Here is a 19131-nt window from a genome sequence, read left to right on the forward strand (position 1 = left end):
TTTACAAAAAGAGCTACTATACTGGTAGCTAACCGAAAGAAATCCGAGGAGGGTTTTCGCTTCTAGGAATAAAGGTGAAAAGCAAAAATGGTGTTCAGCATTGGGTTTTCATAGGGACCTCGTGCAGCCAAGCAGCGGCGGGGCTGGGGGGGGGGGGGGGGGGGGGGATCACCGACCAGCTCCTTCCCTGGAAACTACATTCAGCAGGAAGCCACCAGAGCCTCGAACTGTGTCTGTGAGCATCTGGGCTTTATCTCGATTTATTTTGTGCGTCCATAGCAAGACAGGGATCTAAGGTATCAAAAAAGCCTAAGAGGTGAATTTCTGGGTCTGGGAACACTCCAAAAATTCTTCCATATGAAGTAATGGTAACTGTTTTGGCTTTGCACTGCCTCTGCCTACAAAGGGTTTTGGAGGGACACTCTGCTGCGGACAGAGGGGGCACGTGGCGGGGGACGTTGCCTATAGATGGAGGATGGAGGGGCTGGAAGAATGCACTTGAGTTTGGCGGAAACCACCGCTAGCATTTGCTTCCTTTGCACTTCCCTGTGTTGTCCTTGACCGTCCCGTATGCCAAGGACACGTAGGGCCCGCCTTCCGAGGGCCCTTGGACCACCACATCGGAATGAATCCATGTCCAGCCCCACTGCAGATGCCCCTAGAGGGGGGAGGGGGTAGAGCAGGGGTGAGGGAAACCTTGGGAGAGGACAGGGGAGTGGGGGGGGGCTGGTGAAGAGTGTGGCCTTTGACCCCTGGCAAGCACAAGCAAAGAGGTTCTCACAGTGACCAGGTCTCAGGGAGACAGGGAGGGCGGGGGCAGCCGTTCTGAAGAAAGGAGCCTGGCGGGGGTGCCAGGCCGGGGCTTGACCTAGGTGGGTGGCCTGGGTGTTCCCACCCTTCGTGTGTGGTCCGTCGTCTGGGAACACGGATTCCTCAGATCGCCGCCTGCACTTGCAGGGGGAGCGCCAGGGCCAGGGCTGGCAGTGGGTGGCAAGCCAGTCCCTATACTAAAGAGTGCAGAAGCGGAAGCAAGCTGCGGGGAGCTGCTGGCCGGAGCCGGCTTTCAGCTTTCCTGCCGCAGCAACAGCGGCCACGCGGGGAACCGTGCGATGCCAGGTGACCGGCTCAACTTGCTTCCTTGTCTTTATCTTTTTCGGCGACAGCTCTCTTAGGGGCCGTTAAAAAAAAAAAATGAACTCAATTAAGTGTTCCCAGTAGAGCAGCAAGGCTTAGAGTCGAGAACTCTAAGGCGGGAGCAAAAAGTTGGTGTTTAGATGGGAACCGCATCGTTGCCAAGGAAGCCGAGTCTTGCCAGTTGCTGAATGGTGGCCGTAGGGGGAAGCAAAGGGAGATGGGATTCTTTGGTTGGCCCCAACCAGCACCAATTTGTCCTGACTCAGCTGTGTTTCTAATCACGTCTAACTCAGAAAGAACGCTTCAGATGCTCAAACCCAGACCCGGAGAGATTGCTTTCAGGCCTGAGAAGTTGGCCCCTGCTGCAGCCCCTAAGTACGGTCCAGCACAGAAACAACCTGACATGTGCTGCGCGCTGCCGTGCAGGTCATGGAGCAAAACACAGCCTTCTTCTACCGCTGGGGAGAGACTCTGCAAACAGCCATGGGGGGAGGCGGAGAGCCCAGCACAAAGCGGGAGCAAAGATGGTGAGCAGGGTTCTCAATTCTCTGTGTCATGTTAAGTATAATGATCAACAGAAAGATGAAAAAGAAAAAAGATCGAGGCAACAAGAAAAAAATGGACACTTGTCTCTAGGATTTTTCAGAAGACAAAGAGATAAAACTCCATGCTCTATCAAGGTATAATCTGAAATTATAATTTTTACCTGTGAGTCTTGAAAAAAAAGTCCATGAATTCAAGGATAGGCGTCAAAGGATAAAGGTATTCATTGGGTCTAGGAAACTAAGGTACAAAAAGGAGCAGCTGAAAGACAGCTAATTTCTCTTGGGACTCAGGGACAACTAGAATTTTTCAGAGAAACATTTGTGTCTTTATGTGACGACCCTCTAAGTTACATTAATGTTACTGATTGTGCTTCCTTCTTTGAACAGGCTGCTAGGAAGCTCAGAACCATATTTGTATTCCATGTTATGTTGTGGTGTGCTACTTTCAGGACTAACTATATCCTCCATGCAGAGTCACTGAAAGGAACAGAAACAGTAAGGGGGGGAGGGGAAATTTATTCAAAATAGCTGTTATTGTTGTCATTGGCCAAAATTTTAAGAAGAAATTTTTCCTAACGGATTTATTACCCACAGAAGGGAAAATGACTTTATGTTCATGTCATTGAAACTGTGGGGGAGGAGTCATTGTAAAGCTTCTAATGAACCAGTAATGATCAATAAAGATTTGTTCTATAACACCCGTCAGTAATTAAAGCAGGAAGATAACACTGATAGTCCCGGTATTTAATGGGTCAACACTAAAACTTTCAGAATCTTATTTTTTCACATCTTACTGATCTTCCTTCTGGTTTCTTTCTTTAAGACAAAAAACCCTTTCTGCTTCAAATATTTAAAAAATCACCCCAAATTTCCTTTTTGAAATAATTATATATTTAAAAAAAGCTTTTTAAGTAATCATCAGCTGTTAGACATTCTTCCCTTCTGTTCTGGTGGCTTCTCCCCTGCTTTTGAACCCATACAGTTAACTGGGTAGCCCCTGACTTAGTTCTAATTCACACAAACATATGTATGTGTATTGTGTAATTACAAAAGTAATATAAGGTAACATACTATATAATATGGTATGGGCTGGCTCTCAGAAGACACAGTGGTCGGCAGGCTTCCTGCAAAAGAGCAGGTACGCGGACCCCCAGTGCAGAGGGGAGGGGCGCTGGGAGGTCAGGGAGGCAGCAGTGGGGCCCCATCCGCTCTGTCACTGGGCTCTGTGAGGGGGCTGCCGCCAGCACGTTCGTCCTCACTCTCCTCTTACTCCTCTTCTTTGTATCTAGGTTTCAGGGACCTTGCGTGCCTCATTCCGCAGTCTCTGTATCACATTTGTCTTGTGACTGTAGCCGCGGGTCAGTCCACATTGCAGCATAGTGCTAGAACTTAGGACCAAAGTGGACTTGAGGCAGGAATTTTCTAGCCACACTGCTAGAAACTGTTAGAAACTGCTGTTTCTGGATGAGACCTAGGAGGAGGCTTGCTACTGGGGTCTGGGCAGAAGTGGATTAACGAACGGTGCAGTTAGAGAAGCTTAATCATCAGGGCTTCTCACTCTCATGCATTTCTTCTGAGTCCCTACACCTAATTTTTTTTATATATCTTTTTTGGATTTTATTTGTTTATTTGACAGAGATCACAAGTAGGCAGAGAGGCAGGCAGAGAGAGAGAGAGATGGGGAAGCAGGCTCCCTGCTGAGCAGAGAGCCCAATGTGAGGTTCGATCCCAGGACCCTGGGATCATGACCTGAGCTGAAGGCAGAGGCTCAACCCACTGAGCCACCCAGTGGCTATTTTTATACTCATAATTACATATTTTTTTCAAATTTTATAATTGTCAGAGTTCCATGAAACCGGTATCGGCCTCTGAATCTGGGGTTATATTTTTTGTTCCCCAATAAAACTAAGAGACATACAAAAAGAAGCCATACCCTTTCTTTTCTGTTTGGGATGACCTGAGGGATGTGATGGTTTGGGCTGCAGCAGCCATTTTGCAACCCTGAAGAGAAAGCCAAAAGAATGGCAGAAGAGCTGACTCGGGGTCTTGATATGACTGATATGATTGACCTGCTGGATGAACGTCGACTTCTAGTTATATAAGGTAATAAGACTTCATTATTTAAGGCACATGTATTCAAGTGGTATATGAATGATAACGAGGAGCATCTTGCTGATACTTCTAGATCCTCCGCCAGTGTGTTTTAGTCACTCCCTGGAAAAACATGCATCTCCTTGCTGGATGTGCTACTGCTAAGACTCTTAACTTCCAGAAAGCACTCAAAGCTAGAGCAGCTTTCCTGGTGCTCATCCCACCCTACTGGAGGCTCTGGGGCCTCTCCTACTGGAATGGAGAAGGCGTCTCATTAGTTGTGCTGTGTCTTTGGCTTTGCCACTCTTATTCATCTTAGATAGATGGCTTTCCCATAAATTACACCAAATCACCTCAATCGCCCCTTCCTATCATGAACCAGCTTCTCAGTGCACTTGATTTCAGCTAAATATGAGAAAGGAAACAGGAGAGGCACATAATAATCCTAAGAAATGATTGCAAGGTACCCAGACTGACCCTCATCACCTCTTTGCTTTGAACAAGTCAAAGCTTTCCACCAGAACTTCCTAAACTGAGAAACTTTCAAAATGCAAGCCCTGTTGAGTGATTTGGGAAAGCTGGCTATCCAGAACACAGCTGTGTACACACCTAGCCAGGTCACATAATCGACTGCCCGTGTGTTCGTGCAAAGCTGTGAGCAAACCACTGTGCATGAAAATCCTGGGAGCCCAGAATAATCTCACTCCGGGAAAACATCAAACGGTGTGCTAGAATGAACAAAGAAGCGTGAAGAGGCACAGAGGGAAATTTACGCTCACATGGTGTGGAAGCCGAAGTCCGCTGATTCGGTGGGCCCCGCTGGGTCTCAGGACTGTGCGGACTGACAGCTCTGTCTGGGTCTCTTCTGTTTCCTTGGTGACCAGATACTCCTCTTTGAGAGCACACAGGAATGACTCAGTCCTCCTCAATGACCTGGTTTCACGTCAAGGAACACTCATTTATCCACACCTAGGTCCCTAGACTTCCATCCATTTGCCTGATCCGTCTTTCTGCTGATCATCTCTCTGGCAGATAAATGCTAGTCCTAGGCCTTAGATCTCATTGGCGTCGACCAACGACCCCAGGTGCCAATACCTACCTTTCTCTTTCACCCTGCAAGTTGGTCTCCAAACTTGGCTAGGATAAGCCACGCCCTCTCCGTGTACTGATTCTAGATCAGCCTTGACCCCGGTTCCCCTGAAGGCTGGGGGGGGCATACCAGCCAGCAATCCGAGGTTGATCAGAGAGCCCAGTGAGCTGGCCATCAAGGCAGGCAGGCTGGAGCTGCTAAAGTCCATTTTGTGCAAGGCAATGAGGTTTGGAACCCAAACGCAAGGTAATCTCCTCTACAAAATCCAGCGGGGAACCTGGATCTCTGCACTTGCGTTTGCCAAACATTTTTTTTTTTTTAAAGATTTTATTTATTTGACAGACAGAGATCTCAAGTAGGCAGAGAGGCAGGCAGAGAGAGGGGGAAGCAGGCTCCCCGCTGAGCAGAGAGCCCGATGCGGGGCTCGATCCCAGGACCCCGAGGTCACGACCTGAGCCGGAGGCAGAGGCTTCAACCCACTGAGCCACCCAGGCGCCCCTGCCAAACATTTTTCTTAAAGGTGAAAGCAAAGCTGAGCATCTCCTGGATTTCCACTGCCCTAAAGCAAAGGCTTTGGTTCACGGTAATTGTTGCACTTAAAACTGAATCAGTTACATTGTAAGCCTGGGTAATTGAGTTAAGGGCAGTTTGTTAAAATATAGTGAGTCTGGAGCCACGATGTCTGAACAGTGGCTCTGGGTCCACGTCTGCCATTGTGTGTCTACAAAGTCACCGGATTAAGGCGACTTGGGCCTCTAAAGGTGGGAGAAGGCCACGAAGGGCACTTAAGTGAAAACAAAATCTTTAACGTGCAAAAGCCGAGTAATTATTTACCTTTGGGTGTTTGACAGAATTTGTATAATTACCTCAGTTATGAACCATCCTTCATCAGCCACTAAGGTCAAAGGAGAGACAAATTTCCCTTTCTTGTAGTAGAACCTGCTCGGTATGGCTTCTTTCTCGTAGACAGTCATGTGTTCCACTGTTCTCAGTTTGTCATACACCTGCAGAGAGAACAAGAGTCAGCAGTTTGGCATTCTCTTTCTTAACCATATATGAATATTTACAGCACATGCAAGAGAGGGAGAACTTTACAGACCAAAGAAATGACCAAAGCACCTGATACATTTGACAACATAAGAATGAGGAACTTCTGTATGTCTCAGAAAACAAGGTGGGTTCGTCTCTTAAGGCTGAAGATCCACACATCCTGTGACCTAAAAAGTTAGCCGTGAGGAACCTAGCAAGAACCCTTCACACTCGTGCACCGGGAGACACAGAGAGGGACATAGACTGTAGACGGGAACAGCCCAAATGCCCAGCAACTGTGGAAGGTAGAAATGACTCACAAGGTTCTCTGGGGGAAATACTATACAGCAACGAACAGGGACAGATTACAGCTCCACAAGGCACCTGCCATCATCTCAGGAATCTCAGTTTGAGAAGACAGAATGAAGCAAGTTGCAGAAGAATACAGACAGGATTATTATTATTATTATTATTATTATTATTTGCGGTTTGAATAACTATAAAACTAAAGAACATAGGCAGTAAAACTATAAGGAGAATTATGGAAACGATAACTTCATACTTTTCAATATTTTATAATAATTGTCTACTCAACAGTTAATAAAAAATTACGGAAGCTTGTCTATGTCAAAAACTCTATAATAAAATTAAAAGGCAAATAAGGGGGTGCCTGGGTGACTCAGTGGGTTAAGCCTCTGTCTTCAGCTCAGGTCATGATCTCGGAGTTCTGGGATGGAGCCCCACATTGGGCTCTCTACTCAGCGGGGAGCCTGCTTCCCCCTCTCTCTCTGCCTGCCTCTCTGCCTACTTGTGATCTCTCTCTGTGTGTCAAATAAGTAAATAAAATCTTAAAAAAAAAAAAGGCAAATGAAGAATTGGTCTGCCTAATGTTAAATATAACAAAGATCAAAGAAAGGGGATTTGTCCTTTGACTTGACCTAGAGCACATCTTATCTGCACCGGAACCTTAAAAGTATTAGTCATCTGTCTGCCCTTCATTACACTGTTAATTTCATGATGAGGGGTGTAAACTCTGCACATATTTCCAATATCTTCCAGCCGCTTAAATATTTATGGCTGGCATTGAAATCAATGGACTGATGTTGACTCATTGGCCCTTAGTCCAAGGAGGCCCATCTTTCTGGGTGGAGGCGAATATAAAATTGAGTTTTTCAGCTCACATTTGGAGAATTAGCCTTGAGGCTTAAAGCAGAGCATTTCTGATGACCCCACAAGTGATGATTTCCTACTTGAGAAAATTCATTGTTCTTAAGGGAAGTGGGACACATCTGCAGCCAGATTTCGGATTTGTGAAAAATCCGATGACACACACCGGGTTGCACAAACTGTTGTGCCCATCACATGATGAACTGTCACCCAAACACAGTCCCCACTGTGGAATAATCCACCAACTGCTTCGGGCGGCTCAAAGCCGCCTGGCTAGAACGCCGTCATGTTGGAAGAAGCTCTCCCGGCTCGTAAACTGCCTATCCTCAGGCATTCTGGAGGCAGCCTATCCCCCGAGCGCCAAGCTGGAGACGGAGATCATCTTCCTCGCCAAGGAAACAACTTCTTTGCAAGAAGCCATTTTCTGGGGGGCCTGCCAATGTGTAGAGCACTCCTCCTGGCTTCATACTGAGGGATTTCAAGAGCTGCTGTACAAATGGTCAGCACCTCTGCTTCCTGACCACGGAACTTGAGTAAAAGCGGCGACCACCTAGGAAATGGGACAAGGCTGGAGAGGAGCGGCACTGTTGGCAACTGTGTTGCTCCATCCCCAAATGGACAGATCTCGGACTTTGATATGGGAGCAGGCAGGAGGAAGTCGAAAGTACCAGAGGAGAGACGCTGGCCTTCCGTGGGCTGTGCGCATCCACACCAGTGAGCTTCCACTGTTAGCCACAGTCATGCTATGAGGATGGGTGGAGGCATCAGGCTCCTAGGCCAGTTCCTGGCACCTTGGGGTTGGCACTGCCATGGACAGCAGTCTGAGCCTCCCCCAAGAAAGTGACCCACCTCCTGGTCCAGAGCACGAAGTGTTCTCTGGGAGCGGGTGGACGTCCCAGAGCTTGCCCTAGAATGTGACAAGGCAACATGGGGTGAAGCAGGAGGACCATATGCTGTTTGTCCCTTATTTTCTTATCATGATTTGCCAAGTACTGCAGATAATTATGGTTTGGAGAGAAGGGTGAGAAACGTCTCGCCATCTCAGAGTGTTGAGCAGGGCAGTGCATGTGGAGAACACCCCCTTGGAAATGCCCCCACTGCAATGGTGATCACTGTAATAAGTGGCCCATATGTCATCCTTGAGGTGGGCCCAGCATGGTTCTGTGGGTTTCTAGCAGCCCAGGAGGACAGCTCTGATGGCATCGCCACCCGCGTGGACTCGGAAGGAAAGCAGAGGGGTTGGGTCAGGGAGCCGTGGGTTACTGGTTTGTGATCGGGCAGGGATCTGCACCCAAGCAGCGTGCCTCCTTAGATAAGGAGCTGACCTATGACACGCACAGCCTCAGCCCCTGTTCATTCATCCCGTTCCTATCTCCAGTTCCCCGATGAAAACAGATCAGATGGGCAGCTTTGCTCTGAAGAGCATTCTCTGCATGCATCCGCTCTCCCCGGGGTTTGCCTGGGAAGCGCCGCATTTCAGCCAATAAGAACACAGCCCTACTAAGGGCTAAGAGCTTAACGTGCCAAGCACCGCACATCCTTTATCTCATTTAATTTCCACCAACATCTGTGGAGCAGAGTCCATCACACCCATTTCAGAGAAGAGAGGACACACATGGGAGGAGGGGCAGCTTGGCAGAGGTCAAGGGAGCGCGAGGTAGCTCACGTGCCCTGGGCGGCCCAGCTCCCGGCATGGCTCCCTGCTTCAGCGCTGAAGCCCCAGGGCAAAGATCAAGTGTGGAGCCATGGGAAGGGGGCGTGTTTCAGCCCCTCCCCTCCCCAGACCCCCCCCTCCCCATTCCTCTCCCTCCCATCAGGGAGCTTCTTGCCTCAGAGTGCTTCCCAGGGGCTGGCCAGAGGCTCACGACGGGGCCTCGGTCCTTCACTTGCTGCAGGTCGTTGAGGCTGATGTACTTATTGAGCTCGATCACTTTGTCCATCCAGAAAATGTCGGTCATCCCATGATCTGAGAAGATGATGACATTGAGGTGCTCCTGAAGCTCCCGCTCCTGTGGGCGGACAAAGGCCATCAGGACAGTGACCCGGCAGAGATGCGCTCACTCGGGCAGGTCTCGTAAACTCTTAAGTTACGGGGGCAAGGATCCTCCCTCACTCAGAGACTGAATCATCTCCTCTTCTGCCCTGATGAGACCAGCTGGACGTCACCGTAGAAGCACCCAGAGGGGGGCAATGCGAGAGCACACTCCCCTTTCCAGGAGTGCTAGAAATCATCCCTCCTGGGCTGGAGCCCTTCGAGCTACTTTGTCTGCTCTCTGCTCCGCTCCTTTGGCTCTTTCAGCAGACCTGTGTGCTAAGATGGGAGCTGTCACTCCCCCATTCCACAAACGTGGAAAATAAGGCCCAGGAAAGCTTTACCTTGTTGAGCGTCAGCAGGCAAGGGGGTGGCAGGCTCAGGGACAGAACCCAGGTCTGGTCTCCACGCCCGCTTGGACCTGGTTCACAGACTTACTAGGTTTGGTAAAGGACCGTGCTGGCTAACAAGCCAGGTAGGACGCCAATCCGGTAATTTCAGTCCTGCTGGGCTGGTCGTAAAGCAAGGGATCCCCTGGTGTCTGAGCAGGGGTTGGGTGAAGAAAAGAGCCCCGTCCCAGCCTGGTGCTGGCCTCGTCCGCCAGGACCAGCGAGAAGGAAGACGCTGAGGGCTTATGACAGCCAATGAGGCAGGAAGAAACTGACAAGAGGGGAGCTCAGCCTCGTGGTCCTTGTCGCCAGTTACCTGGATCCACGTGGTCATGTACTTGAGGACGGTGTCCACGGCCTTCAGTGCGTCTTTCCGCTGAGGCGATGAGGGGCCGTAGTGGTGGCCTTCCACATCGATGCGCTCATAGTATATGGCTGCCAGGTCCGCCCGGCCACTCCTGGAGGGAGCAGAGTGAGAGGGATGCGGGTCAGGGAGGCCCTCAGCAGCTTTCTCCCCCTCCAACCAGCAGTCCTCTGTGAAAACCCTAGGGTCCCCAGGCCCCTGCTGTGGGCCAGGCAAAGCTGACACCTTAAAACAAACATGGTGATCGCCAAGGAAGAAACATGACCGCTGCATCTAGGCCTGACAATCCTGAGCTCCTCGGTGCAACACTCCGAGAGCATGGTCAGGGGACATCTGCTCTCTGGGCTCATGTGGCATCACTCATCATGCCCCAAGAGCTGGAAGGGGCAGTAGCGGGCAGGGGACAGTTCTCGTAGCTCTACTCTGCCACCCGTTGTCATAAGATCAGAACAACTAGAGGCAATCATTTGAATCACAACTGTTCGATTATTGCTGGACCTGAAGGAGTTATCTAAATAAGACAGCAGACTGTGTGTTCGACCCTGGAAAGAAGAGAGTAGGCTTTTCTAGCACGGCCTGGGGAGGCAAACAGGTCAGCGTCCAGGGCCTGCTGTCAGCAGACACTGACATGAAGCTGACCCTTCATAGAGGAAATGAACCGTCAGCTCCAGGGTGAACATAGAGTGAATTCTAACAGAGACCACACTTCTGTGGGTCCCAGGGAGACCCTGGTTCTGGAAAAACTCTCCCTCTTGGCCAGAGTGCTGATGATACTGATAATGGCAGAGTACTAATAATCCAAGCTCTTGATGCTGGGCTAAGAATGACCAGGAACTAGTGATCTCAATTGGAGCAGGAGGCCTGCAGAGCCAGGGAGGGGAGAAAAAAGCGGTGTGAGGTACCTCCCTCCCTCACACAGGGCTTTCCACCACCCCCCGCCAAGCTTTGCCCACGACTTCCCCCCAAAGCATCGAAATGAAACAGTCATCAGGCTGATGATGACGCTTATGACGTGAGCAGTTATAGTGACTGACAGAAGTTGAAGCAATGCAGAAGAAATTCAAGCTAATTCCTTTGCTTGTGCTTTACAGAAGCTAATAATCAATACTCTTGGTGGAATCGCCTTATTTCTCCAGAAGAGCCATATTTTAAGGGCACACACACCAATGAGATGGCGTGGTGTCTCCCGATGAGTCTGCCCCAACACTTGGAACATGAGCAGTAAAAGAACGTGTGACCTCAGAGCCTGCTGTGCCTTGGGTCTTGCAATCCACAGAGGAGGGAAAATTGCCTCCCGGAAGTTCAGAGAATGTGGTTTGCACGGCCAGAGTTAAAAACAGCTCTCACGCCTCCTCCAGGTCTCATGGGAGATGGTGCCTCTCCCAGGAAGCTGGCTCTGGTGCCCCAGGCTCAGCTGGGCAGCCCCCCGGGCGCCCCTGCGGCTCTCCAGGCTCATCTCCTGGTAAACGCTCTTCCATGCTGGGCTGTCGTTGCCTCTTGATGACTCTAAGCTGTGAAGCTCTTTGGGGGGATGTCGATTCATGCTCTATTGTAGCTCAGTTGTAGCCTACTGTATTTGGCATACAGTTGGTGCTCTATAACAGTTGAAAGTCTACTAATAGTAAGTGCTCAGTAAATGACACACTATGTTGAAGGCTTTTCCATCATTATTTAATCCTCACAGCAACCGTTTAGGATAGGAATGCATTGAACAGAGAGCTCAGTACAGTTGCCTGCATTACACAGCCAGTGAGAGATGGAACTAGGACTCAAACCCATGTTGGGCTGACTACAAAGCCTGGACCACAACCACTAAGAACTCAATGGCCCACAATAATGGGGCAGCATTCGGCTTATTCTTCTTGTGGAAATGGTCCTTACTGTCTTATAAGAATCCCTTCTTGAAGGATAATGTGCCATGTCTGTGGGCTGGATTGTCTTGGATTTCCGGAACTACTATGTGAAGCGTCCTTATAGAAACGCATTTGAACATTTTGCAGGTGGGGAATAGGCCAGAAAGGATTCTAGGACATACTGAAGGTCTCACAGAGACATAGCTAGACCTGGAAACGTGAATCTCCAAGATCAGAACATTCTACCAGCCCGGGTTTTTGAAAGTCCGTGTCTACTCCTTTCACTACACCGGGGATGGTTTTCAGACAATATTGCACCTAGCATCTTCCTTCACTATGGTCCTGCTGGCCCCGAGGGCGTGCCCTTTAATGATGCTGTGACGTTCTAAGCATTCCCTGAGGGGCACTTATTTATGTTTTTGAGGGGACATTCGTTTCAAGTTAAGTGAAATTGCTGGTCGGGTGTGTTCTTTTTTTTAGAGCACAGCAAACCGGCCCTTCCTTAACAAATACCATTACCACTCTCCTCCTCCGCAACCGGGACCGGGTCAGGTGTTTTTCAAAAGTGATATTATCATTATTCATACCCGCTAACGTGTGAATGACTCACCCATCTATAGATGGTAGAGAACAAAAAGTCACTGCAAGGCCCGCAAGGGTGTGGGCGGCGCATAAAATGTCTCGCCAGGAAATGGCACTTGCATACACATCCCTAAACTGCTGTGAGGCCCGTGTTGGTCACATGGCTAAACTAATGGACGCATGCAACCTTCCAGAAAATCTCGCCCTCAGATGAGTCTCAGCCTTTACATGCTTTATGCACTTGCACATGTAGCTGCTCAAATGTGCGGGTTCACACACGGTATCCCGGGTTTAAGTGTGCGTGCTTCCAGGGTAGGGCTTGCATGGGGGAAATTTGCACAAACGGGCTGACAGTTGCTTTCAATTTCAATGACATGCTTTTAGGTCACTGCAACGCAGACTCTTCCCCTGAACGCAGCAGACCCTTGGCTAGTCTCCTGCAGGCTTTGCGCCGTACCCACAAATCTCTGTGTGATCGAGAAGCCAATGTCACGGATTCACCTGATGACTTCCTTTGAAGGAGCTGCCGACCCCAGGTGCCACGAACACTGGAGTTTGGATGCCGGCGAGTCAGGGATTTATGCGGGCGCCTTTGGAAAAGATTTCCAGGCTGGAGCTCCGTTGATTCGTTAGGGACCCAAGTCTTCGAGGGCTGAGAGCTCTTGCCTGTTTGTAGTTTAGCGGACAGACTGTTGGTCGGCAGCAGTTTTCCACATGGATCTGGTCTCCATCACGGGTCAGCTCATTTGTAATGGAGCAGCTGGGTGAGGAGCGATGGGTGGAAATGCCTGCAGACCTCTTGTTGGCCGTTTATAATTTATAGCTTTAAGGGGTCCAGGAACTGAGCCTAAGGACATGTGGCTGTCAGCCCAGTACTTGAGAGCTTCAAGGAGCCCTCAGCCCTAGGGTATCAGAGACACCCAAGTCCCCCATCACCTTAAGAAGCTGTCCGTATCTCTTTTCAGTGTAAAAGTTCATAACCTCACATCCGTTTTCCTGACTGAAGTGAGTTGGAAGGAGAAGACTTAGGGAGAGAGAAATGGGGGGCAATTCAAAGAAATGATCCAAAACGTAGAAATAAGGCCACCCAAAACAGCTGCCTGTCATGCCCCTGTCCTAAGAGACAGGTGTCTAATAAACTTACTTATGGGTCACCAGATTTTATGACCCACTCGAGCCCGGACTGTGTAAACTTAGCTGTTACTCTGTAGGAAGCCAGTGAGATGAAGGTTATTTTCCCTGATGGAGAAAGCAGTCTCGAAGGTCATGGTCTGGTTGTCCTCTAAGTTGGGAAGCATTTTTGGCTTCGTCCTCTATCATTTCTTTCCTTCACACGTGTGCTTCTCACATTCTCCCTTCAAGCGGCCGGGTCATCCCCGGATCCCCTCAGAAATAAAGTGATTTGAACTTGGGCATAATTCTCACATACGTAGGTACTGAGCACATGACAGAAGTTAGTTTTGAAGATAACACTTCGATAGGGCATTGGAATTACACATATCTGGGTTCAAAGATGGGAACCTTGCTATGCGGGTGGTCTCGAGAACAGCAGAAATATCTGGAAGCCTCAAAGTGCCCTGTGAAGGACCTCCACAGAGGACTACACTGGGTATGAAACAAGCTGATGTCTGTGAAGTGCTGGACACACAGCAACAGGGAAGCACAGGGAAGGGGGTGCCTTCCATTTCTCTCTTCCTTCCAGATGCGGCCGGACGGTGTCAGCCTGACTCCCTTAGAGTCCACGGGAAGAGGGACAAAGGCCAGGACAATTGCACCAGCTGCCCGGTGGTCTGTGGAAAGAACCATCGCATCATCCAACCGTTCCTTTATGGCCACCAGCAGCCACTGATGTTCTGGGATCCTAATGGAATTCCTCTGGAGCTGTTTTCCATAGAGCTTGACAATAGACAGGGGCTGTGTCCACTGCTCCCATTGGCCGGTTGTTATGAGCAATCCTTTCCAGAGGCAGCATCAGGCATCTCCTGGGAGTAGCCTCCTGGCCCCTCCAGGCCTTCAGAGCTGTCACCACTGTCAAAACTGCTGCCCCCACACCCTGTAACCCCCAGAGGAGCTACTCATGCCCCTTTTCCTGCCTGCCAAAGCATGACTAGCCTACAAACAGAACTTCCAGGAGGAAGTTCTAAGTGATGTGATGGCAAACAGCTTCCTGTTGTGGCTGTGTGGGTGGGGGAATCGCTTCACTGTCCCCGTGTGTGGAGTCATGGCAACTAACATGCCTGTGACCGAGGTCGTATACTGCTGGACATGGCAAATAGCAGGCAGACCACAATGGCTGCCAGTCCACCTCAGGCCCTCGGGAGCCCTGGGCCCAGGACAGCCCCACAGGGGTGACTTGGAAGGAGCCATCCCCTCCATCTGATTGAGTTTTGGGGTATGTCAGAGGTATGGGTGCAGACCAGAAGAAGAGCTGCGACGTTGACTCTGAAACATCCAGGCGCTTCTTGCTCCAACCTGGGTTCTGGCTCCACCACCTGCTAGCTGTGGGTGACCCGAGGCAATGAACGTAACTTTGGGAGAGTCAGCGGGCTCTTTATAAGAGGGGGAAGACGACACCTGAGCAGTCCAGTAGATGTGACAGCAGAACGGGTCAACGGCGATGGCGCCTTTGACACAATGCTAGCCGGTGGGTGCTGAAGACATGAATTCTTTTCATCTTCTCCTTCCCTCTAGGCTAGAGGCTGTCAGGTGCTGAGGTAGCATCTACTGTGGATATGACTTGGGTCAATAAAGCTTTATGAGGCCTGGAAGGCAATGCCCAGATCAAACATGGAAATGGGACTACCCCTTCCTACAGAACCGTGCAGCTTCTTGGCTGAGCTGGACCCTTTGCTGAAACGCTGTCCATAGGTCAATCTTAACTGCCTTCTGTAAAAACCTATCTATCCTCTATCCCATTCTCTCTGCCTCTCAGACTAAGAGCAGAGCAGAGCAGACAGAAACACTCTGAAAGCAGTACTGATCAGGAAAAATGTGTGTGTGCCTGTGTTTGCACACTCATGTGAACTCTAAGCACTCTTCAAATGATAGGTAGGAATTTTGAGACAGAGCTGAGCAGAAACCAAGAGGAAGCTATGGAGTCCAAAGTTTGCTCCTAGTTTGTGGGCCATCTAATGGAAAGATAAATAATTAATGTGTCTTTGCCTAACACACAGAGCAAAAGAATTCAAACACATAGGTTAGGGGTGCTTGGGTGGCTCAGTCAGCTAAGGGTCGGACTCTTGGTTTCAGCTCAGGTCATGATCTCAGGGTCCTGTGATCAAGCCCCACGTTGGGCTCCATGGAACCTGCTTAAGAGTCTCTCTCTCCCTCTCCCTCTCCCCCTCATGTCCCCGCTCTAAATCAATCAGTCAATCAATCTGCATAGGTTGGTTAAAGGAGTTTCCTTCTTTTTCTTTGCAAGAGAGCCTAGCTCATCTTACTGCTTTCCACAGGCAATAGGTATCATCTGGTCTATTGTCTTTCTTCCTTTTATCCCTCTGTCTCATTTCAAGCCCTGACTAGTTTTAGAAATGGTGGCTCTCCAGCTTTCCAACCAGTATTTACAGGGGCCCTTTCTGGTGACCCTGTTAACTTTGACAGTATGAAGAGTGACCCTGTTAACTTTGACAGTATGAAGACCCCACAAGACAATTGCACTGGCCTGATTCCATCCTGCCTTGGCCTTCACTGCCCAACTGCAGAAGCATTGTTCCCCGGTAGATCACATGCATGCCATCCCCCGGAGTTCAAGGCCTTTCGTGTAGACTACAGTGTGAAAAGTGCCAATTGAACAATGTGGTGGATGGCATCAGGTCACACCAGGTAGAGGCCTAGCCCAGGGCCAGCTTCTTGGGCCTGCAGTTCTTGGTAGCCTTTTCTGTCTAGGGGAGCCCAGTGCCTTTGCTAAACACAGACACACACACACACACACACACACACCACTTAATCCTTCCCCTTTCTAAATGCTGTGCTCTAAGGTAAAGATGTTGTTCCCCAGTGTTCCAGAGCTTTGCCATGTTGCTTGAAAAGGGAAAAAGTAAAACTTCTCTAGAAACAGAGAAGCAGAACTTTCTCTAGGAGTCAGAGCCCAGCACTCGTTCCTCTAGCATGCTGTGATGCCTCAGGACGAGGAAGCCTGCTTGGATGGGCCAGCTAGCGGGCACTGGCTAACCTGAGCCTGTTGGGTCTGTGTGCCTCCCCACCTGCTGAATCACTGGGTTGGATACAGTGAAGGACCATTCGGCTGTCAAGGCAAGATGAATGTGAAAATGATTATACTCCCGGAGTGTTGGGTTCTTTGGAGGTATCTGTATGACAACTATGTTCTAAATGTTCATATTTAGTGTGGCCACAGTCTGTAGGGGCGGCCAGCTTTCTGGATATGTTGGAAACAGCACTGTAGGGACACAGAGCTATTCCAGGATTCTAGCTCTGCTCATCTGCTGTGCGTGTAGTACCCTGCTGCTCTGCACAAACTAGTTTGTAACATGATATTCCAGGCCATCACATGTGTGTGCGGTTTTCTAGCGCTTGTGGGCAAGGAAAAGAAAGCAGAGTAGGTAGGAGGCAGGATCGTATAACACACATGATTTACAAACCATATGTTGAAGAATATTTATTCAATAGTTAATAATATTTATTTAAAGTTCATTCCAGACCCTGTCCCTTCCCTTTTCCCTCCAGAAAAAAAAAAAAAATCTAAACTTTAAAATTTGTTACATCTCAGTTTTTAAGTATTTCAAACCTATTTTCTCTCCAATCTGTCAGAGCCTGAACCTTCCTGTGCCTCAAAGCACGCCCTCTTGGTAGGTTTCATGGAAGTGGAATTATTCTAAGAAGCAGCGAAGGGAGGGGTGTTGTTTTCTCCCTGTACAGTTCTGTGGGGGTGACTGGTGCTCCCTGCGATGTTTGGGGTGGTGATGGCAAGAATGGGATTCATAACTGGTCAGTTCTCTACCTGGGGCAATCTCAGCTATGGGCCAATGCATGCGGTTTCCGCTGGTGAGTTGTACGCAGTGCCTAGGATCTGGTGGCCCTTGGAGTCTGCCCAGCTTTAAAACCAGGCTCTTTCTCCTGGGAGGATTACGGTCCTGCCTGGTGTCCAAACTGAATGCTATGGGTTTTCTGCCTTGATGCTACCCAGGAAGCCCACTCAGCAGCCAAGGTGACTGCAAATCTGGTCCTGGAAATGAGAGAGCTCCCCTACGGCCTCTTGGTTGCTGATTACTCAGGTACAGCCCACCTGGTCTCCCATCTTGACTTCCACATCTAGCGACGTCTGAGACAGCCTTGAGGCTTTCTCCTGACCTTTCTTGTTGGTCAGATTCTCTGACAGACTCTTGTGTGCTATTTTAGACACCATGAATGATTTCTGCTTTTTTTAAGTTCTGTGTCATTGTTCCACGTGGGAGGAATAAAAGGTTCTATCTTCTAATGCGCTAATGTGTTTCACACATTGCCAAGATATGGGGAGAGCAGGCAATTTTTTCAAATTTACTTCCCCAAAGATCCACCCTTTTAACCCAATAATGACATTTTCTGAAATTCAAGCATTCCGTAAATCTTAATTAGAGAGATGTTGACCTTCATATTGCTTCTCTATGGTCCATCAACGTAAAGAAGAAAGTCTCACACCCTTTTGGACTTTCTTGCTCTTGATTCAACATTTACGAAGAGTACCCCTACCTGAAAGGACTCACTCACAATGATTCTCCGGTAGCAGTTAACGGTCATCACGCAAGAGGTTAACCACCTCTTGGAGACATTACTCCACCGGTACCAAACCTTCTTAATTCACTTTAGCATTCATTAGTGGTCCTGGAAATAATGAAGAACAATGTTTGGCTGAAACTTTGGGACACTTACTTGAGGGAGTCAAGAGCATCGCTCACAGCATTGGCAAAATTGATATCTGTCGGGACGTTTTTATATTCTAGGCAGTAGGTAGGTCTGACCCCAAGAATCTCCACCTCACAGCCTAAGAAGGAAAAAGATGGTAAATGGTTACTTTCTTTAATAATTAAGGTAGGTTTTTGAGCTTATTTCAGGAAGCAAACAACATTAGTCAAAATAAAATCTTGGTTCATTTTCATGAAATAAAAGAACTTACTGCTGATAAGTGGCATATTTAACTGCAATTTTGTTTAACTGGAGTAGAGGTTCTCAAATGTCGTTCCTATGGGACATGGGTGTCCCATAACAGGGACCAGCAAAAATTGGATAATGTTGGTCTTTCCCAACTTGAAACAAAATTAATTCATACACAGAAAGCTCTCATTTAAAACTTTTTTTCCATAGAATTTTTTCATAACTGCTAAGTCTTCTAGTGTGTCTTTGTCTATTCTAAAATCAAGTATTAGGTAGTATCTGATTAGTTCTGGAATAAAAAAATAAGTATTTCTGTAGTCTAACTGAACTTAGAAATGACACACCAAATTAGCAAGCCTAAAAATCACTGAATTAAAGCAAGGATCTGAGACACGTCTTTGCCTCTCCCAAAATGAAGGAAAATAATTTTTTAAAAAGATTTTATTTATTTATTTCAGATGGAGAGCGCACATGAGCGGGGTGGGGGGAGAGGAGAAGGTGGGGAAGAGCAGAGGGAGAGGGACAAGCAGACTCCATGTTGAGCACAGAGCTGGGCATGGGGCTTGATCCCATGAGTCTGAGATCATGACCTGAGCCGAAACCAAGAGTCAGAGGCCAAACTAACTGAGCCACCCAGCACCCCAAAACGAAGTAAAAGAATTAAGGGCATTCCGATGTTAGGAGTTACTACAGCCTCAGCTTCACTGCCCCAGACTCCTGGACGAGTAGAAGTATTTGCTCTGAGGAAGAGATACCCAACCTTATTAT

At 48.7% G+C, this 19131-nt stretch overlaps 1 protein-coding gene across 1 annotated transcript in view; it reads right to left on the reverse strand.

Annotated features, from left to right (window-relative positions):
• ENPP6 (ectonucleotide pyrophosphatase/phosphodiesterase 6) overlaps positions 1-19131 on the reverse strand; it is a 108397-nt gene that overhangs the window by 15227 nt on the left and 74039 nt on the right. The window contains exons 3-6 of the mRNA XM_059384020.1: positions 18142-18253; positions 9794-9935; positions 8886-9065; positions 5727-5864 (exon numbers count right to left, since the gene is read on the reverse strand). Of these exons, the coding sequence (XP_059240003.1) occupies positions 5727-5864; positions 8886-9065; positions 9794-9935; positions 18142-18253 (572 nt within the window). The remainder of the gene's footprint in view (positions 1-5726; positions 5865-8885; positions 9066-9793; positions 9936-18141; positions 18254-19131) is intronic.

This window comes from Mustela nigripes, chromosome 18 (assembly GCF_022355385.1).
Source record: "Mustela nigripes isolate SB6536 chromosome 18, MUSNIG.SB6536, whole genome shotgun sequence".
In the NCBI taxonomy this organism is placed as follows: domain Eukaryota; kingdom Metazoa; phylum Chordata; class Mammalia; order Carnivora; family Mustelidae; genus Mustela; species Mustela nigripes.